This window comes from Solenopsis invicta, chromosome 13 (genome assembly GCF_016802725.1).
Source record: "Solenopsis invicta isolate M01_SB chromosome 13, UNIL_Sinv_3.0, whole genome shotgun sequence".
NCBI classification, from domain to species: Eukaryota; Metazoa; Arthropoda; class Insecta; order Hymenoptera; family Formicidae; genus Solenopsis; species Solenopsis invicta.
Genome location: NC_052676.1, coordinates 13,877,371 through 13,902,172, shown reverse-complemented (window position 1 = coordinate 13,902,172; position 24,802 = coordinate 13,877,371). Strand labels below are relative to the sequence as shown.

Below are 24,802 nucleotides of genomic sequence, written 5' to 3'. Positions count from 1 at the left end.
TTTTTTGTAGTTAATTTTGACCACATATAATAAAGAAAATTTATGTGTTCAAAATTAACTACAAAAAATTTGAAGAAATACAAGAATACCTATGTTAATAAACTTATTCATAAAGTTATTCTCAAAATTTGGAGAAGAACTGGAGAATCTTTAAAAAATTTTGTAGTCATGTACTTTTACACGTAAAAAAAGTCGCTATTCGCCAAAAGAGAACAAATTTCGATTAACGAATTGCATGACCATAGCATTTATTAACTGGTACAATTGATCATCGCGAAGTGGTACATTTTTGTCTCAACTCATTGTTTACCCTCGTTCACTTTTTTCTCTCACATTCTTTTTTCACTCACACGCACATGTACATATTTTCTCTCTCGCACTCTTGTTTTTTCACTCATTTAACGTGATAACAAGTTCACAGTTCAATTAATATCGTTTTTTTTTATTGTTACAATAGATTTACGCTTATTGCACGCTTTTACGCTTTCGTGATATAAAACTCATTCCACTCTTTCTCTCTCTCTTTCACTCCTTTCTTTTGTTCTCACTTTCTCGAGATATAAAATAAATCGTTGAAACACGCACCGATGATTCTGTCTCTAAGGAGGATCTGCAAATAAATTGTTTAAATAACAATAATTTAAATATAAATATCAACGCAATATGTCGTGAATTTCTACAATCGTCGACATTGGGTTTCTACTCTCTCTTTATCCTTGATCCATTCCCTTTTTCGGCTTTGATGAGCACAACGACAATGTCGTTTCTTATCAGTGGCATCAATCCGCCTTTCGTTGATCTAACTAGTTTATCCTTCGTAAAATAATATTCTCTCGCAATAACTATTCTTCGTGGGAAACGCACATTGACTGCTTCGAGCTCTCGGGTTCTCTGACACCGTGGATCCCGAATTCGCAGATTGCCTCGAGGACACGAGTCCTCGAAAACTTACACATGTATGATTCTTAATGTTTTACCGGAAAAATGCTTGATCGGTGATTTTAATTTAATTTTAGTTAAATTTTCTTAAATTTAACTAAAATTTTAGAATCTTAATGGAACTAATAGAAGCCACTAAAGCTAGATCCTGGATACCTTGAATCTTGAGAAATTCGAGATCATAGTTAAATCACTAATTCATCTTTTTCAACTAGAATTGTAATTTTAGCGTTCTAAAGTCTGATATCATGGCAATTTGAGTCTGTGAATGCACATGAATCCTATGATTTTCACTTTCTATGAATTCTTGGAAACGTCAATTTTTTCCCAAAAAGAGTATTTTGAAGAGATAATTTTTCGAGATTCTTAACTTCTTGAAATTTTCATTGATTTTTTAAATCTCGAATTTATGGAAACTACATTGCTTTCGGACCAATAACACTAAAAAGGAACTAGTTATTTCTTGTAGTTTTTGAACGTCGTATACGAATTCAGTTTCCAAGTTGTTCCACATCACAATTTTGAGAATTTTGCAGTTAAAATTGTAAAAAGGGTTATTTTTATGTATCACAATTATTACTGAAGACACAATCAAAATTAAGTATGTTATTTTTAGCTTTGAAACAATTTTTTGTGTTGGTTATAATTAATAAAATGTTCATTATTAAATACAGGGTTTTTATGATAAAATCCCTACCTATATAGCGTAGAAAGATGGCAGTAATATCGCAAAAATATTTCTTCGCACAATTGCAACATTGCAGCAATATTACAATATAATATGAAGTTTCTGAAAACATTTACGATTATTAATACATATTTGCATATACTTATAATTACCAGAAATATCATGTTCCTGAATTAATTTTTATACAAAAGAGAAAGTTTTACTATTAAAATACATCTCGTTTACTTCCGTCTTCGAATTCAATTTGAGAAATTCATTCCTTTAAGAATCATTTTATTAAAACATGGATGCAATATTTCAAGCTGCACCTTTTATTCTTGTGTGGTTTTTAATTATGGAACTTTGTCACATTCATCTGGTGACGCGTACTATTCGCGATTGAAGACATTTTTCACAATATTTTTGAAATATTGCATTTTTGCTAAAATAATATTCCAAAAATTTTTTGCAATCTCTTTAACATTACAATATGCAATGTTATTGCAAGCTTTGCTATATGGGTATATAAATTTTTACTAAAATTTAAACATGTGATTTACTTTTCATCCGTTATACTAATTCTATTATTTTAAATTTATTAATTTTGATATCAGATTCGTATTCAACAATCTAAAAAGAAACCTTACCTATACAGTACCGAAATTTTTCAGAAGTATCTCAAAAATATTTCAACTGAAAAGAGAACCATTTCATATTTGTGAAAAATGTTTGCAATATTTCTGAGATTTTGGAATAACAAAATATTCGTGATTTTTACATTTAAAACCTTATAAATAATATTGCTGAAAGGTTACTGAAAAGTTTCTAAAAAAATGCTGAAAAAATTTATAATCTTTCTGAATTAATTACCAAAAAGTTACTGAAATAGTTAAAAACACTTTTTTGAAATAATGCTAACCATAATCTTCTGAATATAACAAATTTAAAATACTTCAGAAAAATGATATGTAAATTTATTATATTCAGAAGATTGTAGAAATTAAAAAGTTACAATAAAAATTAGTTACAATAAAAATTATATATAAAATACTTAGTACTTTTTCATGTATAAAGAATGATATTTTATTTGCATTGTACTTGCATCTTACTATATAAAATAAAAATTTGAAGTCTATATATGGATAATATTTATGAACTTTCCTCTATAAAAAATTTGAAGTAAATTTTTCTAAATTAAAAAAAAACGTATTAAGTGCTGTTTGCTATTTAACATAGTACTACTACCTAGTACTACACTTAGTTTTAAATAAACAAACTTGGAAGCTATTTAGTAAATCGTCAGATTTAAATCACAGCTTTTCCGTAATGGTTTCCATATTCGACCATCAATATCTTATTAATCATAGTCAATTCAAAACATTTCTTTTGAAAGCTAAAAATCCCAATAATTTATTTAATATTATAAGAAATACCATTTCTCAATCAGATCTTGGTGCTTAATATTTTTATATTAATTAAATATATGTTTTAGTTCTATTAACTGCATATCGATATGGTTGTCAAACTTAAAACATAATCGTAAACTGAGGTAGAAAACTGAGCTATTTTAAATTAATTTGATCGTTAAATTTAATAATGATGTTACAATTAAACGTCTTAGAAAACTGTAAAGAACTTATTGAGAAAAATATCAGTCAGAGTTTAAACTTGGAACTCATTCCGTGACATCATATCAATTCGACTACTGGAGGCATGGTTGCGTTCGGAAACATTACCCAAGTGGGCCCATGTATTATTTTATCCTTGTTCACCGAACGTTAAAGATAAAATGATATATGACGACACTCAGGCGATGTTTCTGAACGCAGTCCATGTGGTGATATTTACCGTAATAACCAATATAATTTGAAAAAATGTGTTTTTTAAGAGACGTGTACATATAATAAACTAGAAACTTTAATTGCAAATTTCCCAAAATTTTAAACATCATAAAGCCATTTGGAAACTGAATTTGTATTTAACATCCAAAAACTTATAAAAGTCTTGTTCTAAACTAGTTTTGTTTTGTTTCTTAAATGCTTTTGTGTAATTAATAAATTGCAATAACTTTGATTTTTAGAATCTTTCAAAGTCTGAAAATTTCGATCGTGAAAATTTGGAATTCCGGATTCATGTTATGATGGAACAGGTCAGTTTTGTTGTGCCTTTGATAATTTTGAATTCTCGGTATCTCGGATCTCGAGCTTTCGGATCTTCGCAGATCCCTCAAAACTCTCAGCGTAGCTCTCTTACTATCCCCCGGCTTTTCCCACGGAACGATGAGCTTTCGAGGAATTAGCTTTCGAGGATGTTCGACGAGCGTCGTCGTGTCCGAGTCTTCCTCGGCCGGGACGATTTTCTGCAGTTCAACAGTACATAAGATGCGCAGATCAATCACCAAGACGGCGACGGTGTCCTTGAGATCATTGGATCGCTTCTATCGATCGCAAATATCGCCGTATGTGAATCGTGTGGAAATTCTCACGGTTGCTGCCTTAGTATCATGTTAAGATGTATATTTTGTATATGTGTGATGTGTATGTATGTCGTACGGTATGGGTTAGTGTTACATATGTGTATGTTGCGTGATCAGTCCACGTACACGGTATACTAATAGATATCGATGAAGCTGCCATCGACAGAAGTGAGAAAAGCGGAGCTCTAACAGAAATTTACCTACGTAATCTCGTCGTCTCGATAATACGGCGCTTCCGATAGTTAATGCGGTTTGTGTGTGTGTGAGTAAGTGTGTATGTCTGCGTATATGTGTGTTACGAAAGGTGGTTTAGGTGGTTTACCAAAAGGTATAACCACCCTCCGTTCCTCCTCCTAGGAACGAGCCCTTCTTTTGCGAGAGAGCCACACTGTGGCCGGCCATCGCGGCCAATTGCGCGGCATTTGCGGCTACTCCCGGTGGCGGCGGTGGCAACACCGGCTGCGAGATGCTGTCAAACCGAGTACCATCAAAACCATTCTGTGAAATGAGTATTACGTTAGTGATTAAAATATTGAGTAAGATCTTAGAGATGAGCTTCGATATTTTTTCAAATCAGAAAAATAGTTTACAGATTTATCAATTTTTTATCTTCAAATAAAAGTTAAAGCTTGTAATAAATAAAATTTAGAAAGCTTTCCTTGTGTAATACAAGAAATACTTAAGCCAACAAACAAGTAAAATGTGATTATACAGTATAATTATCATTTATTTATTATAAATTCTAAAAATTGAACGTTTTAACAGACATCAATTTTTCTCAGCAAAAATAAATAAATACATAATAGGTTGAAATAATAAGTACGTTATAAATAAGAAATAAATATAAAGATATAATTAATTTTAAAAAATCATTAAATGAGTAAAATTCATCTATAATCTAGTTTTCGTTTTAAAGCAAGAGTGAGTTAAGTCAGAGGTCACATAGAATTGTCATTAATCTACAAATAGAGTGTAAAAATAGTTATAATAATTACAGTAGTTATAATAGTAATATAGCAGATATTGTTTAAAACTTGAGAACATTTTTTTTATAAAGTTTTTTGTAGCCCTATTATTTTAAAAAATAACTGAGTGTGTACATTTAAAGGAAACACACGCACGCACAGTATTCTAAATTTATATATGAAGGGAATTTGTGTTTATAAATATATGAAGAAAATTTAAGTGTACAATATTCTTCAAACTTTGCTACAACTTTTTTGGAGAAATTTATATCGATACTTACAGGTACCATAATGGTAGGTCTTACAGGAGCGGGTTGCATAGCGGGATAGTATGCTGTTGTTGCAGCCAATGGAGGATAATATTGTAAGGGGTATCCCGGTGGATAATATTGCAAAGGATATCCCTGTCCATACATTGGTTGATACATCTAAACGAGAATCGATATTTTTCGATGAAATTTGATGTCTTCCTTCAAGTAGAAATTAAATAGTAGGTGACTCACCATAGGATGCGTAAGAGTCTGATCATATGTTGGCGGTGGTGGACCTTGCGTCGCGTACAATTGAGGCTGATTGGGAAATACTCCATAAGGGGCGGCGCCTGCAACTGTTGACGAACGTTATCAGAATTATTCAAGCAATAGTACAAGTATAATAATAGTAAAAATACACTCGGAATAGACATTAAAAGAAAAAGAGAACAATCCTGGTCAAAGATCTTCAAGTAATTCATCGAAATTAAATTAAATCTCTTTTCCTATACTTTCATTCGAACCTAATGAGACCGAATACATCTATCATTAGAGTATCACTTAGAAAGCGAACTATCAGCAATATGCTAATACATGCAAACTTACACAAAATACATTGTATAAAATAATAAATCCAGTATTATTTGTGTCTGAGTTAAGGCTCCTGATTCCTCCAAGAACTCCGCGTTGACGATAGCGACATTCCGTCGCGGACAAAATTAAAACTAATAGACGTGAAACGTGACAGATTGACGATGAGATGTTGCCGTGCATGTCATTTTGTTATTATGTGTTTCATTGTGAAAATATGACTTGTTTTGTATTTACCAAATTCATAAAAATGGACCGCGAGTAAAGTTTCTTTGAATTTTATACTTAAAAGCACATTTTTCACTTCTTTCAATAGCTATCCGTGTGTTTTCCAGTCTGAATAGGCGTCACTTTACGTGCTTTTTACTATTTATTGACTGCTACGCAAAAAAAGGATAATCTTGACCGATATTTAGAAGTGTTTAGAAGCTATACGATTAGTCTGTTTTATCCAAATTATCTTTATTTACAAATGGCATGTCGGAAACTTGAGCTTAACCGTGTTTTCCTGTTTCAATAGCTTTACTTTACATGCTTTTTACTGACTGTTAAGCGGAAAAGGGATAGTCATAACCGATAGTCGTGACCGATATTTAGAAGTATTTTAAAGCCATTTGATTAGTCTGTTTTATCCAAATTGGCTTTATTTAAAAATGGCACGACGGACAAAATTACGTGTCATTTCACGCAATTTCTCGCTTCTGACGTCACGACTTTAATATGGCCGCGGCGAGTACTCAGGAGTGAGTTCAAAATGAACGTCTGGATACGCCCTGGTCGATTATGTATCAAGTAACTAGAATGAAAATGACAAAAGCGAACAAATTTACTAAAGTATTTATAATTTCATTTGTCAACACCTGAATGAATTTGCTCACTTTTGTAATTTTCACTCTAATTACATGATACACAATCGACTCCCTGATGTAGTTTTATCTTTGTTGTTTAGCGAATGTTAAACTAGATAGAATGATATTTGGGTGCACCTAGATGCACCTAGATGTTCATTCTGAACACAGCCCAAGAGCCTCAAGTTTCTCATACAACATGGAAATATCGCAAAAACATTGCAAAGTATTGCATTGGAGCAACGGTAAAATGTCTACTTTTAAAAATATTTTAAAAGGAAAATAAAAAAACGGGGTGTTCAAAATAATCGACAAAGAAATGAAATAAAATCCGAATAGTCTGCTTATTACAGAGATTGATTCGGAATTGATGATTCTCCTTGAAATATGTTAATATAAATATCTAAGAGACTGTATTTTTGTACACCAATCCAATTGGAATTTTGAGAAGAGAAATAATTCTTCAAAGGTAATATATATATTTTAAAAATTATCAACGAAACAATAAGATATTTAAACAAATGTTCCAGACAAAATTTTCATGATTTTTTAATCATGTATTTTATTACTGTATGTTTTTAAAAAATTTAAATATACAGTAAAATATTTTTCAAAATACATCCCTCATAGCTTTGAGGTTGTTCACAAATTAGGCCGATATAAGAAAAACATAAATCTCTTTCAATTTTAACCACATATTTCAAGGAATAAGTTCCAGTTCTACTACAGTTCTACAGTTACTAAAGACTGATTCCTTAATGTTAAACGACCCTTTACACGTAAATTTACGCTCAATATTAGTAATTGGACAATATTATTCATCATCTGAACTATATTGAATTTGTTTTGAATTGTCTAGAGGAATATTGTACACCCAAGGACTTTGATTCTGTCCATGGGGAAATTTTCCAAACTGAGAAGTCACCACTTTCTACATATTTGCAGTTCATGATTAATAAAACAACTAGAGCTTATTGGTCGTTACGTTAATCATAAACTGTAAATATGTAGAAAGATAGCGACTTCTTAGTTTGGAAAATTTCCCCATAGACAGAATCAAAGTCCTTGGGTGTACAATAGGCTTGTTTTCTACTCCTGCACTAGACTGCACTGGAACGTTCCTTCTTGCTTTCGCTAACTTTGAAACATCTATCTATTTCATTTTAAGTGTACACTTATTTAGAGAGTTCAGGAACAGAAAAACGGAATATCATTGAGCGTCTAGGAACCGCTAAAAAAAAGAAATACAAAAATGTTGTCTTACCACCATAGGTTGGGGGTTGCGTCGGCGCGGGGACAAAGCCAGTCGGTGGATGCGGCGCAACCGGATACGCTGTAACATAAGGCAATGCGTAATGCAGCTCCACCTGAATTCGCAGGTTGCGAATGGCGTGTGTGTGTGTGTTCGATCTAAGCCAACATGGTACGTGGTACCACACTGCCAAAAAAGGACGAGTGCCGGCGCACCCCGTCCGCGTCCCGACGCGGCACCGAAGAATAGAATTCGCGAGTGATCTTGACAGATCGTAAACTCCGTCCGCGTCGAGTACGCGTAGAGCGCGTCGTCGAGATCGGGGGCGCAATTGGATCCTCTCCTTCCCGATTGTGATTCCAAATCAGTACCGGCCAATCCAATTTTCAACATCAGCGTTTCAAAATCAATGATTCGAAACGACACGAAGCGGTTCAAATAAATTCGGCACTGTGTGTAAATTTTTAATATTATTTTTATGTGTTTTTTAATAGGACAAATAGCTAAATTTAATTTGGCAATTCAGGTTTTAGATTTTAATTAAGAAGATTCTACTTAGAGGAGGACGTAGATAACCGATTTTAATCCTCATTTACGTAGTGAATCTACATCGAAAATAAGTTGATCCGTGTCCGAGCGTTTTATTCAATGTAATTTGTAAATAGTATTTTTTTAAGTTTAAAATTTTAAGAATTTTAAGAACAAACGTTCAAACATGGATCAATTATTTTCGATGTAGATTTATAATATCATGTAGAAAAAAATTAAAATCGATGACAGATTAATTGTGTCTTTTCCTTATTGAGTTTGAAAAAAGGCCTGTTCTTAAACACTTTTTTTAGAGAAAAATATTAAAAATTAAAATAATCTTTGTAAAGTTGTTCGTTTGTCAATTTTTTAGTTTTTAATATTGATTGAATGTACTACATACTTCAATTGATGCACAACTTCATACTTCAAAGTTAAGAAAATTTTTTGTTTTTACGTTGCAATTAGTGATAGTTATAGGGAAGAATGGAGTAAGTCGAATCTATTTGCAGTTTTTAAATAAAGTCCGATCGTAAAATCGAAGATGCCGTTGGAAAGATAATTTAATTCCCTTCATTTTTGCTTTAAACCATTTTGACGTATCTTTCACCTATGTTGAACTATGGAAAACGCTTTTTCCAGACCGATTTGGAACTACTGGTTCCAAATCGGGCCATCACCTGCTCCAAATCGGACACTTTTATTTCTATCGACTTTCAATTAGAATTTTTAAACATTTTAATGTATTTTTTTTTAGTACTGAGTAAAAACGAGCAATTTGATGGTAAAAAATAAAATTTTATTAAAAAAAAACAAATTAGTGACAATTTATATAATTAGACGTTTCCCGGTCATGTTATGATATTGTTACTATATAATTAGAGTTGGAATCAACAAAATCCAATTATTCCAAACCCGATAATATTTTACTAATTTAGCATCTCTAGGATCAGATTTAGTCGGCTGACCAGTGGCTCTTAATTATAGGGGATAGTGGAACCCATTTGCACTTTCTGCTCTTTATAAAGCGCAAATAAAGTCCGATCGTAAAACCAAAGGTGCCGTTGACTTCTACGGTCAGGTTGCTATTCCGATGTAAAAGTCCGATTTGGACAAGAGTCCTTTCAAAAAATTTTTACAATAAATCACAAAAGTAATCGCAAAATAATTAATATTTTTAAATTCTACACTCTTGATTTTAAATCAATTACCTTTGTAAATTTTAATATCTTTTAAATAACAATTTAAAAGAATTTTCTTTTTTTAAACAACTTTTGCACAATGGCTGAAAATATATATTCACGTCTATTCTATAAATGTTATAACAGAGAACTGTCAAACTGCTGACACATATTCGGTGTCTTATAAAGATTTTACATTATAAATAATATGCAAATCTGTTTAACCGTATTCATTTAAATTAAAAAGGTTCTGTTTGGATCACAATTCGATTTAACCTACTTTCCCCTAATAATTCCACAAAGAGATTTTCAAGTTCCCAATTTAACGATATCTATACATCATCTACTGAATAGTCATTCACTACGATAACATCATCATGATTTACAAAAATGAACAAAAATGAATAAATATTTCTACAAAAATTATTGCTTCAATACTTTTCTCTAAAAAGATTAATAAAAACACCTTTTTTCAGACTCAAGACAGTTTAAAATGTGTTCAAAACTAAGCGATATTATTCGTAAGAGCAACACAAATAATTTAAAAATATATATAAGAGAATTATTTCAAGATGATGGTATTGAAGATCGATTCAATTCAAAAAGCTCATTCCAAGACCTTTGGAAACTACTTTCAGTTCAAGCTACTAGTACAATTAATTTTTACATAACCGCTTCGATGTCGTTAATTCGAAATATTTGTTTTTTCCTTTCAAAATTAATAGTACCGAAATAATCTTCGTTCCTGAGGAAACGTTCAAGAATAATATGAAAGACCGAAATGTTGCCGTCATATCAGAAAGAGATCGTCCAACGCGCTACCGATCCCCCAGAGTGGTACTCCCACACCCAAGTATATCTTACACATGACATACACCGTTTTGATCAAGATACTATTCAAAGCTCAAACAATGTTAGTCACTAAATAATGGTGAAAAGAAATAACCGAAGATGTCGCACCCGCCTGTCGCTCCCGGGGCCTTCCTTGAGCTTTATTCTGCCCGGCGTAAACTGCCGGGGCGCAGACGGGCTTCTTTATAAAAACATTTACAAGATGACCAACCACTTTTTTTTCATCCCAAAGAACATCTACTTGACCTCCGCATTTATTTATTTTAAAATTACTTATGCATAAACAAATGCGATTGACGATTTTCAATTATTTTGACATGATTTATAAATTTATTTCTAAACATAAAATCCTTAAAAATATAAATCTTTTTTTTTATAAATACAAAAAAAACGAAAGAATTTTAAAGGGAAAAAAATTTTCATAGTAATCTAAGCAATTTTTAAAATAAAAAAGATTTAATATATTTATAGTGCAGTTCCGTTAGATATAATGTACTTTTTAAATTTTTATTAATATAGATAAAATTTTAAAAATTGTAAAAAACCAGGATCTTTCACCTGAGATCTGATTACAATAATCTCAGTTACATTACATTAGATTTTTGGAGAGTCTTTTTCCCGAGAGGTTGATCACCTTTGACCATACCCACTCGAGGATCCATCGAGATCGCTAATAGATCGTCCACACAAATGGATCCACGATCAAGGAGTTAAAACGAATCGCACTCGAGAATAATTCGATAAGTAAATCTTCTCAAATGAATGCGTGCATTATCAAAATCTTAATGAAAAAGTTGTTTAAGAGTTTTCGAATTTTTGTTAGTCAAAGCTTAAATCTTTGCACTCGCAGAAAATTCAGGCGGTTATTCTCGAACAATGATTCGTCATTGAGCAACCTTTACTTCTAGAACTAAGATTTAATACGAAACCGATCTCAAAGCAAATAGCGTTACGCAATCAAGGTAGAAGCCAAATACATTCGTCTAAGAGGTCGAGCCTGAGGGATCCACGTAAAAAAGACGTCTATTCACAAATATATGCACTTTTCTAGATAAATTATTAACATCTTGGGTTTTGCAATAAACAGACGCTCTTTCAATCTAGATGAGGACAAAGATGTGTGCATATCACTTCAATTTTTTTGATACATTTTGCAGTTTAGAATGTTTGCTTTTCACATGTAAAATTTGAAATAATTCGCGATATTCGTAAGTTTTAAAATTGAAATTTTGTTGCTGAAAGTTTTATTGCTTGAAAAGACGCTCGAAAACTTTAATCTCGATTATCTTAAATAACTGGAAGCATCTTTTAAATATATGAGAAAAATTTGGAATTTACATCAGCATTCGGAGTTGGATTCCATTAAACATTTATGGACACTGCTTTTTAATACCTTCGAAAATGATTGATCGCATCCTGCAATTATCCAAAATATCAACAATCCATCCATTCGTTTCATTTCATTAATGGCTAATTAACCCGTTATATTCCAATCTATTGTTCAATTATATCTTTACATATTCGCATTGGATTTGTTTGTAGCAATGTCTGAAGAATGTAGCTTTTGAACGTAACGGGTTAAAGATTAGTTTAAATGCAAATCGACAAATCCCGAGGCTCGGCCGTGTTCAAAAAACAGAAAAACGACAAAAACAGAGCTAAAATAAAGCCAGGAGATAAGAAGGATAACGGTTGCTCCAAAAAGTGATGTTAAAACAAGCCCAAGTAATCGAAGGACTCGCGATATGAGAACGGCAGTCCGTCTTAACATCATTATCATCATTATTATCGTGTCATCGTCCTCGTCGTCATCGCCATCCTCGTCATCGCCAGCGATGACGAGATGCGATTTTACAAGTCGAGAAGAAGAGTCTCTACCTCTTTCTTTCTCTTTTTCCTTTTCTTTCTTTTTGGGCGGTGAATGTGTAATTTATACAATGAGTATAGTGGTACGATGATTATGTATATATATATATAATATTTATATATGCATATATAGCGATGGACTATATATGCACATATCGGGCTCCACACATTCAAAAAGTCGTGACAAGACTCAGCAAACCACAAATTTCTGCAAATATCCAGAGATAAAGGTTAAACATGATTAAAAGTTCCTCGGAATCGTGTGTAATAGTAAATAAGTAACATTGGCGACCGACCGCGTCGCGACGCCGCGAGACGTTCGGCCGCCCATTTCTTTCTCTAATCCTTTTAATTATCTAAACCGCGCCATGCGCTACGCACCGTCGCCATCGGGAGGCCAATTATCCTTCTGAATGCTTTCATATCAACATGATGTTAAAATGCGACGTCTTGGGGAGAGAAAAAAATATGAATATTTTATAATATTTCAATTACAAAAAAATTTAATTTTCCCTGTAATTCTCTGTAATTTCGTTTTCTGAGCATTTTTTGACAAGAAAATAACATTCTCGCGAAAAATACTTGTCGAAATTGTCGTGGAAAGCCGAATTGTTACAGAGATATCTAAACAAATTTTTAATTAAGAATTACGAATACTATTCTTCTTGTAAAGAAGCGAATATTAAAAAATAAGGATTTTCTGTCCTTCGGACGTCGTGCGCGCGATTGCGCTGGTGCTGCATAGATATGTTGTATTTCTAACATAAATGTCAGCCCATACCAAATTGTTCATGATATGATCAAAGGCCGATCGAATTGGCAGAGACGAGCGATCCAACGCGACTTTTACACGGCCATTTTTGCCGCGATCTCACGCGAGAATTTGTGACAGGTGGTATAAATGCAATATTTTACTTTTTCTATGTACATATATATATGTATATATGTATATTTACAGATGCCAGCATTAGTTGATTGTGAGCTTCAGCAAAATATCGAAGAATTCGGGGATATCGGTGAGATGGAAAAAATCAATATATAATTAAGAAATAAAAAAGAAACAAGTAAATTTTGAAAATGGAGAAGTCTAGAATGAACAACGGAAAATTCAAAAATCCAAAAATTTAACGATTTAACGAGAAATAAATGAACAATGAGGGTAGCTACGACGAGAACTTCGCAGATCGCAATTTCCGATGCTCGTATTTTTGGATTAAATCATCGAGAGTGAAAATTGCGTCAATCTTTCCTTTTGCTCTGCAAAATTTCAAAACGGACCACCTTGCACAGCGATTTATTTTATTAACGAACCCGTGCGCATTTTGGACGCCGGTCTAGCCGCATATTCGTGCAACCTCTGAGAAATAACAATTTAAGTGTCTATGTGTCACGGTGCAAACAATCATCGAATCAATCACAACCGATTGTAATATTAATGCTAGTACGGCTTAATGGTAAAAGTGTCTATCGCTCTTTACTTTCTCTCGCCCACGCACACACACACTCTCTTTCTCTTTCACTTCTTCGATTAGTCCTAATGAGCAGTTCGACACTATTCAGAGTACTCTACTTTTTCTTTTTCTTTTTATTTTCAATTATCTCTGTTTTCGCCGACCCATATTAAAATATGACCGACACAAAGAACAAGAGTTCTTTATTTATTTATTTTTTTTTTGCTGGACGGCGATTCATCGAAATGCTTCCGTGGACAATGAGACGTCTCGAGACGAGAGCGGAATCATCGGAAGCGTGACAAAGACGCGCAGGAAAATATATACGGATATATTAATACGGAATCTGTGAAATCAAGCCGCGAAGTAAAAAAAAAAAAAAAATTAACGATCTGTAATACCAAGCATCTGTATTTCCAACAATGTACAATAGAAGAAATCTGAGAAGGATATCTCTGTTAGAAGAAAATCTTCATCTGAACAATAAAAATTGTTGGAATAAAAATTCAAAGGAAAGACTACTTGTTTGGAGTTGTGCAAAAAAACAGATGCAAGGAACATTTCTTTAAGGAGGAAGAGATAAATCTTTGCATTTCCCAAACTCTGTCCTTTTGCTTCCGATAATCCCTGGACTCTCGTCGCCGAGAACGCTCTCATCCAGTATCAATCAGCGTATTAACAAATGCTATTTCGCTTAAGCTCACTATTAACAGTGTACACGATTACAAATCCTATGAATCATGCGCATGCAGTGACCGCAGAAAGACCTCGCCGCGGTCGATCGATGGATCGGAATTTGGAGAAAGATGGTAAAGACCAATTTTCCAAAGTGGAGAAACAAAACGCGAACATTGTAATATAAAATACGACTTTTTGCAACGGGCGTGAGCGAAAAACAATCTGGCACCATCCGCACCAATGCGAGCGAGTCTTTCGGAGCGACACCGAGATATCTACAGAACTACGGTGATCACACAACAATACGACGATTAAAAAATGATGACACCAGTATGCCCGATCCCCCGGATCGTTCTCGCCGACGAAGCGTCGAGGTGCGTCCCGAGAGGGGATCGAACGTGAATGAGGTAACAATGTCCAAAGCGAAATCGTGAGAACCGATTAAAACAGCATATCGAAAGGAAAAAAAACATGCACGATTATAGAAACGATAGCGGGATACACGATCGCCCCCTCCCTTTGATTTTTCCTTTCTTCGAAGGCCCCTATATCCTCTCTTCCCTCACGTGGACGCGGGCGATCGCGTTTTCCCCATCGTCGAAGAAAAAACGTTCTTTTGAGCATGCGAGCGATACGAGGTAAACAACTCGTAGAAAGATCGAAGCTTTATACTTGCACGGAAGGCTACTGAGGGATGCTAAGGATGGAACGCAATTTCACTTTGAATTTTCCCACCGCACGGCTGCCTTGCCTTATCTTTTTGTCTCTTTCTCTCTCTTTCTCTTTGTTCCAAAGTCAGCTGCGCGAGCGCGGTGAGCGTGAGATTACGTTTCGTGATTCACCGCTTCTCTCACTACAACGTTCAAAGTCAAAGACTACTCTCAAGCTACCGAAGAAATCAATCTAAAGTTGCTACAATTATCAAAGAAGAACGTCAAGATATATCTATATCTGACGTTTATACGTATCTACGACATGCAGCCGCTACCACAAATTTCCTCACAGAGACTCCATCAGCCTCTTTGTCCTCTTTTCTTCTCAGCTCTTTATAGCTTTATGTTTACAATTTACTCGGGAAACTTGTGGCGCAGTTTCAAAGCAACGCATGCACTATTTGTTAAAAGTGAGCTAACAAGTTCCTAAGAGGATAAAAGTATCGTCAAAAGTATACGCCGAGCTTAATTACAGCATTCGTGTACACCTGTGAAGCCCACCATGCACGCGCGCGCGCAATTATTTTATTATTATTTCGAAAGAATTCGACTTGGATAAATTGATAACTTGCATAAAACTAATCGATTTGCGTTGATATTAAACGGACAAATAATTATCCGTACCAGCACAAAAAGATTGCAGCAACATTGCAAAAATTTTTTTAATTTTATCGTAAAATTGTTACATTACAAAAATGTTACAAAATGTTGTTGCAGCAAGAGCAAAATATCTTTAAAAATATTGCAGTACAATATTGTAACAATATTACAATGTTTTGGTGATTCTGAATATTTCAGGTGCTATTACATTAACATATTTTAACTTTTAGAAATATATCCCTGAATTAAATCTACGCACGGAAGAATAAAAAAATTTACTGCCATTTACTTTCGTTTTCGTACTCAATTTTGAAAACCTACCCGTGCAAGGGATCATTTCATTAAAAATTTCGTGAAAAATTTCATAATTCTACGCCTTTTATTCAATATTTTGTGTAGCTTTTTAATTATGATAAATAGAACTCCACTACGTTTACAGAATGTCTCTGCAATATTGCACTGTAATATGCAGTGTTACAACGTTGCTGCAAACTTCTGTGTTGTAAGGTAAGAAAAAATTAGAATATAATTAATAACTATTAAATTCAAATGTAGTAGTCAAGCTTTTATACTTTTCATACATTAGTTGATGCACGAAAAGTATATTAAAATTGACAATTTAAAATCTATGGAAAATTTTCAAAATTCTCAAGTGATTCTCAACAAAAATTGTACGCAATAAAATTTAATATTGTTAATATTGTCAATAAAAACAATAAACATTGCGATATAAAATAGAATATCGCGGTTACACGTACGGGAATGGATAGCAAATGTGCGCCCGCGCGCAGGCATGGTGGGCGTAGTATAATGAAGAAAAAAAGGGAAAAGTAAAAAAGTAAAAGAATAAAGCAGTCAGCCAGTATCACGAAATTCCAGTACGAAATATTGGTACACCCATATCAATATCTTACGGTCATATTGATTTGGATATATAGCGACCCGCGCCTCCGATTTTCAAAAGCGCCCAGCCGAAAAGCGCGAACGCGTCACGTGACGTCCACGGCCACGAAAGTGGAAATAGATTCGAATCCCATGCGCGCGCTCTTTCAAATTCTTAAAAATGTCTTTCGTGCAAAATCGCACTTTGTCCGCTACGTCGCGTTTCTCGAAATGGAAAAGTGAAAAGACAGTCGCGGTTACACTGAGGAATGGATTTGAAAAATTTACGAACTTTCGAGCATAAACGTGGCCGCATCGGAAGTCACGTAATCTGCGATTTGAACGTGGGGCATTTTCTGTTCTAAATCGGAAGACGCCTGGTGCATTCTATATTTTTATGTATGTTGAGGCTGACGGAAGGCTAGCGATCGTTTCAAATAATTTCTATTCTAGAAGACTACCTCAGATTATAAGAATTTTCGAGAGTGTGAAAACATAAGGAGCAAATCTTTTCAATGTAATGGTTTTGTATTACAAGATACTATCCGTTAATTAAAAAATATATATATTATCTCGATGCGGAAAAAAATGATATGTCGCTGAATCATTACTTGGTCCTTACGGACTAAAAACGTTTTAGAAAGTATACGAGGCAAAGAAATACATGATATAAACAACGACAGTTCGAAGCAATCAATGTCCTTACATTAGCCTCAACATAACAGGTAGTATACATATTTATATATAATATATATATATATATATTTATGTGTGTGTATACGTAATATATGTTGGTATATAAACACGTAGTGAGTTAAGGTAATATATAGAGTAAGGTGAGGTTAGATACGTGGCTTAGGCTGCGCCGGTCTCCGGAGCTCCACCTACTGACTGGGATCAAATCGTCTTTGTAATGGTCCGCTGCAAACATATTGACAGCCAAACTGTAGGCACTATCCCTCCGCTCAGCTGCTACACCGCCATAGGTATAAACGGTAGCAGACTCGCAGCAATATATAATGTTATCTTCACATTACCAATAATTATCATTATGGTAAGGAGCGCGTGTCAGCTCTCCACTTACAGGCTAAAGTTTTATGTATATTCCTTAGATTACTGCGCTCTGTATAGAAGCGCAGCGCCTGCTTTGGGGATAGACCAGACTCGGTAATGAAATGTCGCACCGTCGAGGTATTTTTACGGCACTTACATGAGAAAGTAATCTTTGCCGAAGCTACTCCAGAGGTGTTTCAGATTGCATCCCGACGCGCGGGAGGAAAACGAAACGTAGTGACATCCGGAACACCTGGAACGGCTTGAGCAAACGAACAGACGCTCAAGTGAACACGCTCACCTCGACACCAGTGTCTGTCCGAACGTTATCGGTAATGAACTACTTGACAAATTCTGACTCTTAAGTTCTACGGGTCCTTTAAATCCATACATCTCATACACTGTGTTTGCGCATTCTCACTTTTTCTAACCAGTCCCTATATCTGTAAGAATATGACTGAGTAATACGAAACAATGATTTCCGGAGCTCTAATTTATCAAGAATGTAAACGCGAGCTAAAAAGAGTACTTTCGTATCCTTGGAATCTTTGGATAACCCAATTGAAATCTCATTTTAATTCTCATTTTTAATTCTTGATGTACATGTTTGCATATGTGTATATGTACGCTATTTTGCAAAAAATAAGTATGTAATAGTTTTACAGCTTGATAATAATTTCACTATTGTATTAATGGTCTGTATCATACTATATACAGCCCTGGCCAAAAGTATTAGGCACTTATATTTTTTTTTATTTATCTAAAAATTCTTTTCCTTTACATGTACTATTTTTTATGACATAATCATCCTTTATTTCAAGAACTTTTAATATTTTATGTATATTGCCAGTAACCAATATAATAAAAATACTATAAAGGAATTTCAGATAAATAAATAAAAGATATCGATACCTAATATTTTTGTCATCAGCAGTGCGTATGGGTGTGTACACAGACACACACGCACGCACATACATGCACGCACACACCCGCACACATACACATACACACACACGCACGCACGCATGCACGCACGCACACATATATATTTGTATGTGTATGTATATTTGTTAAATTAAACGTTCCAATTATCAAATACAAGATGATTCAGAACAAGTATAATAAACTTTGACAGATTGTTTGGGAGATCAGTCTAAGTAAAAAGTGTTTTATGAACATAGGTCTTAATACTTATATAAAGTTTAAAAATTTTGCTATCATAGTAAAATTACATGTTTGGTAGAAAATAATTTTTGAGAAAATATAACAAAACAAAAAAATATGCAAACATAATTTGAGAAACAACATTAGTCTAACAAAAAATTTATAAATATCAAAGAAATAAAAAAATGGCTTAATAAATTCAGATAGAAAAGAGTCTTTCTATCGAGGAACTTGATTATATTTTGACCCTGAAAGATAAAGAGAATTGAAAAATAATGAAAATTTTACTCCATTGAATAATATCGGTACGTTTCTTGATAATAAATAACAAATAAAAAAGAGTGGATTATTTATTTGTACACCTAATATTTGTTATAAAATTAATATTTAGCTTAAACACAAGTTAACTTCAACAAATGATTAAAAAGCAAAATTCTTAAAAATATAACCCTTACATGCATCTGGATAGATAGAAAAAATCGAGATATGGCCCAAGGAATTGAAGATTCAATAAAGTATGAAAAAAGATTGTCATTGATAACTTTACCTAAATCTTAAATTTCAACATTTTCCCAATCAAATTCATGATCGTGATCCCGATATATCCTATGAATCGTGATCACAGAATGTATGTATTGTATACCATCTTATGTGATTATGATGTTCTGAAATTTGTTTAATCCACGCCCTATTTGTTCAACATAAGATGCATTACAATCATTATAGTTCAATCTATACATTCTTGCGTAAAGAATCAGAAAATAGATCTTTGTGTCCTTTAATGAGTATATTGAGCGTATTTAACTGTAAAAAATCATTTTTACTTCAGTATTTTTAGTTTGTCAGAATCTTTCTGAAATGGAATTAATGTATGGAATGGTGAACCATTGATTTCTCATTCCCTGTAAAATTTTTTTATATTCGGCATGTTCTGTTTCATTGTTTTCAAAATCAAGCTTTTTATTCTATTTTATGTTGTATTACAAATAAAATCTAAAGAGTAGTTATTGTCCAATAGAATTTTTATAATAAACTTGAGATTTTTTAAATAAAATTTTGGATGTTATAGTAAAAACGCCCTAGCCACTAATCCAACAACTCTCCCTCTTTTTGGGGGAAATAGGATGCTGAAAATGATGGGTTCTGGTAATAATCAAATTACCATTTTTTTCATTATTATGATATCAAAAAAATTAATCTTATCTCCCCCTTTCTATAATATAAATTGTTTAGAATAAATTGGATTAAAAAGATTGCGATGTGGAATAAAAATTGGTTTTTTAAACTCATCTTTATAATATAATGAAAAGATCTTTGTTTTTCTTTTATGGAAAATTATTTTCTTAATAACTTGAATAAAGGATGCACACAATTGGTCATATCCATCTAGTTAAGAAAATCCTCGCAAGATCAAGATGAATGCTTGTCATGAGACTCTTGAATAAATTTGACCATGCAAGAAATATAACACGTTTAATTAGCTAAGTACTGAAGATGGCGAAAACTTGAGCCAAAATGTTTGCAATATGATGAATTGAAGATTAAATAATTTAATTTTTTATAAACAAGAAAAACTTTCTTGTGCATGTATATGTCGGTATTGGCAACTTTTCTTTATTATTTCAGTTAAATGATAAACACTCAAAATATGTACACATTGTACTGATGGCTCAAGAAATTGTATATCTTATACACAATGTAGTACATTATTAATATCAATCTCATTTTAATTGTAAATAACATATTATTTTGTACTGATCTCTAAAGATTATTTCTAAATAAGTATGTGATTTTATTGTAACAGTAATATTTTCAAATTTTTATAACTATGCTCACGTAGCACAGAATACAATATAACATTTCTGCGACACTGCAAAAATATTGCAAAATTGCCACAACATTGTTAGAATATTGCATGGAGCATAAGTATTGAGAGTAGAACTTATGCTCATACTTTTTTATATAGAATAATCTTCCGAACAATCTGTCAAAGTTGTTTGTTACATTTGTCCAGAATCACCTTACATAACTAAACAAAAGAAAGAAAAATTAAAGATTTAACAATTTGATATTCTAAGGCCAGTATTCATAGATGTTATTTATAATCGATTTTTATATTTAAGATTGTATATGTGTGTGTCTTAAGTACTACTTTAAGATGTCAATCAATCACAAATCCAAATTAGCATCTTAAAACATTTGACTTAAGACGATCTTAAAACAAGGGAATAGGCTATGAATTCATGTCATTTTAATTAGTTATAGTATTAAAATGTCTTACGAGAAGTAGTTAAATTTCAGAAGTGAAGAGATAAAAAAATTAGGAGTAAATATAAAAGAATAAAAAACGAAACATCTAAAACAATATCTAAAAATATAAGAATTAAGGATAATAAATATATAACTAAATTCAACAATTTGAGAATGCAAAAGAATTAATCACTTCGTGAAACTACGAATTCAAACACGCAAATCTACAAATTTGAGAATCCAAGTAATTTGATAATCTTCAGGTAAAATCATAAATGTACGAAAATTGAAATATTTCGTGAATGCGAGAGAAATCGCGAAAACACACAAGATTTTACAAAATTGGAAACACGAAAATTAGAATGAAAATTTTGAGTACTGGCTGAAAGATATATTGATAAAAATTTGAAGATTTATGAGAGATTTGAAGAAAATTCGAGAAAAAAATTCAGGACGTAAATATGAAAGGTTTATCTTTCATTCTTTCTCTCTCTTGTAAGAAAGAGAATGAACTCTCCGGAAGCCATTTTGTATTCCCAGCGCGATGCGCGGTATTGATTTATCCTGTCCATCCGGGCCAGGTATTCGAGCGACCCGTACTGACGCTCGGGGTCCAACGCGTGAAAGGCAATCGACGCCATGCCGCATCGTAGGCCGTCCGCACCAGGAGTCGCATCGACGACGTCGCCTCAGGCAACGACCGGTCGTCGCGCTAAGTGACAAGTGGTGAGGTACGGCTTATCTCAACGAGCATATGTGTGCGTGTGTACGTGTGTGCATGTATGTATATATATATATATGTATATTCTGTGTGTACGACATATGTAGGTGCCCGCGTGCGTATGTGTACGCGTCGTATGCATCGCGACGTGTGTGTGAACGCGCGTCTGTACGTATGTCTGTATAGGTGCGTGTATATTTCTCTTCTTCTGTCAATGTACATTACACGCAATTTAGTAGTAACGCACGATTACGGCATATAATTACCTTTCTTGTCGGTCATTATTGCTTAAAGTTTCACAAATTTACTAAAAAAAGAAATTCGTTATTCCTAATTAAAATCACCGATTTGAGTCTCGCAACACTGTCGGCCGACGGGAACGGCTGTGACACTTGACAGACACTAGCGCCGTTTATTGAGCGTGCCTGTGGCGGTGCGACGACGTTGCGCGCTGTCTCTTGCGCCGTGCATCTATTGGTCTACACATTTGACCAATGAGAGAGCACTTAAAGGCGTATTGATATGTATTCGATTGTAGTGACTCACAGAAGTGCGTTCAAAAATTTATTCGTAAAGGTAGAGTAAGGCTCAATGCACACAGGACGCGTCAACGCGTTACGCGTGGCGAATAGCCAATCATTTTTTCGTTTTTATGACAAGAAATAAGAAAGCAAAAGAATGATTGGCTATTCGCCACGCGTAACGCGTTGACGCGTCCTGTGTGCATTGAGCCTAAAAGGGGTGATACCCAGATGCGCACAGACCCGATTGGACACCACCAATCATGTAATCTAGGGGTCGATCATGAAACTTTTTCTCTAGAGCGAAAACGTGAAAAGTGAAAATCTTTACTATTGAAGTGAATGGAGAAATTTTTCACTTTTCACGTTTCCCCTTTAGGGAAAAAGTTTCATAATCGACCCCCTAGAGTGTATTCCGAAATTCTATTGAAAATAGTTTTTTTAATCATAAAGTTGGTAGCACTGTAACTAACTACGTTGTGTTCCGTAATGTAAGTTGATTATTGTTGGTTTGCAAAATATTATTTACTGACAATAATTTTGATTTTAAAATAGGAATTGAAGAACACAAGAACTTCCAAAGATTGAAAATTAACTGCAAAGTTTGTTTGTAAAATAAATTTTTTGATATTGGCAATATTGATATTATTATTTTATAATCACTTACACTTATTTGATTTGGTTTGAAATAAGTATGAAATTATATTATAATAATATTTAATAAAAGTCTCATTTATAAGCATGCCAGCTACTGTAGTCTCTTCAACTATTTAAACAGAATCAATTTTATCATGCACTATTAGAGCACACAAACGGATATTATCTAATTTACTTACAATTAATAATTTAAAATTAATCAGAACTTGCAATTTTTAGCTTTACGGAATTTTTGGAAATCCATCTTTTGCTTAATTATTATTTTAAAATAAAATTATTGTTAGTAAATATTATTTTAATATTACATGATTATAATTATTTTAATAAATAATACGTCATTAAAATTATTTTATAAATAATTAAATTAAAAGAAATTAAATTAACTTCTCCGATGGTCTCTGCAAGATAACGAAATCACAAGCTCAACTTTTATTACAGAACACAGCGTAGTTAATTACAGTGTTACCAACTTTATTATCAAAAGAGATATTTTCGATAGAACTTTCGGAATACACCCCTAATCTAACCCAACCAACAGAAATACTCTAGGCATCGGCCGCTATAATTGGTGTCCAATTGGGTCTGTGCACAGAACATATACTATGAGAAATGAAAGCTCTGTACTTAACATGGGAAACTAGAGTCCCTAGAAGTAGAGAGTCTGGACATCTCGGGGTTCTACGTGATTGGATGCACGTGATTGTGCACCTAAAATGGCAGCACCAATACGAATCCTTGTTTAATCCTCTTTAGCCAATGCGATAACAGCATACAACACGTTCAAGTGCACATAATGATAAACATACACACACATAAAGCTCATGTACATACACTGACATATTCATCACCGACATGGGGAAATTTTCTAAACTAAGAAGTCACCACTTTCTACATACTCGCAGTTCATGATTAATGAAACGACTAGAGTTTATTGGTCGTTACGTTAATCATGAACTGTAAGTATGTAGAAATATAGCGACTTCTCAGTTTGAAAAATTTCCCCATGGACAGAATCAAAGTCCTTGGGTGTACATACACTGACATATTCATCACCGACATTTTAGGGGCAGATGTCCAGACTCTCTACTTCTAGGGACTCTATGGGAAACAAAAAAGCACTGCCATCTGGTAGTGAAGTGGGAAATTAAATGGATTGTAGAAGGGGGGTCAAGGGAGTCTTCAGAAAAGAGAATAGAAGAAGCTTATTTATGCAGACAATAACCATTAACTTATGCCGGAACCGGTAAAGTTCATTATTAGGATTTCAATGCTTCTGTTTACCGAGGTCTCAATAAACAGTAGCCTTGAAATTCTAGTATTGAACTTTACCAGATCCTGCATAAGTTAAATGTTATTGCCTGCATAAACCATCCGTAAAGGGCCTCGCACATAAAATGCATAACAGAGCATAGACGTAGCATAAAGCTTCTGAACCAATAGGAATCTTATGTAAATTAATATGGCGACTTTATGTTGGATGGTCATTGGTCCATCAGTCTTATGTTGTGCTTAAGTTATGTTATGCATTTCATGTGCGAGGCCCTTTACTCTGCATTATTGGAGAGACCAGTTCATCAATGCTACCACACGAAAATCGAGTGAGCAGATGCTCACTCTTACCAACTTACATCAAGGCGTTTTCTGATTGGTCATTTTAACTCCCACTTTCAAGTGGGCCCCACTTTTTCCGTGTTAC

The 24,802-nt window shown here is 33.6% G+C and overlaps 1 protein-coding gene across 1 annotated transcript; it reads right to left on the bottom strand.

Moving 5' to 3' along the window:
* Positions 1–223: 223 nt before the first annotated feature.
* Positions 224–22,349, bottom strand: LOC105197022 (DAZ-associated protein 2). The gene is made up of 5 exons (XM_026139894.2): positions 22,195–22,349; positions 8,002–8,070; positions 5,551–5,654; positions 5,329–5,475; positions 224–4,580 (listed from the first exon to the last, which is right to left on the bottom strand). The coding sequence occupies exons 1-5, from the start codon at positions 22,208–22,210 to the stop codon at positions 4,401–4,403; spliced, it is 516 nt and encodes a 171-aa protein (XP_025995679.1). The 5' UTR covers positions 22,211–22,349; the 3' UTR covers positions 224–4,400.
* Positions 22,350–24,802: the final 2,453 nt, after the last annotated feature.

What these genes read in the sequence shown, in the direction of transcription:
- LOC105197022 (XM_026139894.2), bottom strand. An exon ending in AGACTCTTACGCATCCTATG is followed by an intron (nt 5,476 to 5,550) that starts GTGAGTCACCTA and finishes ATTCTCGTTTAG; the next exon opens with ATGTATCAACCAATGTATGG. An exon ending in GACCTACCATTATGGTACCT is followed by an intron (nt 4,581 to 5,328) that starts GTAAGTATCGAT and finishes CTCATTTCACAG; the next exon opens with AATGGTTTTGATGGTACTCG.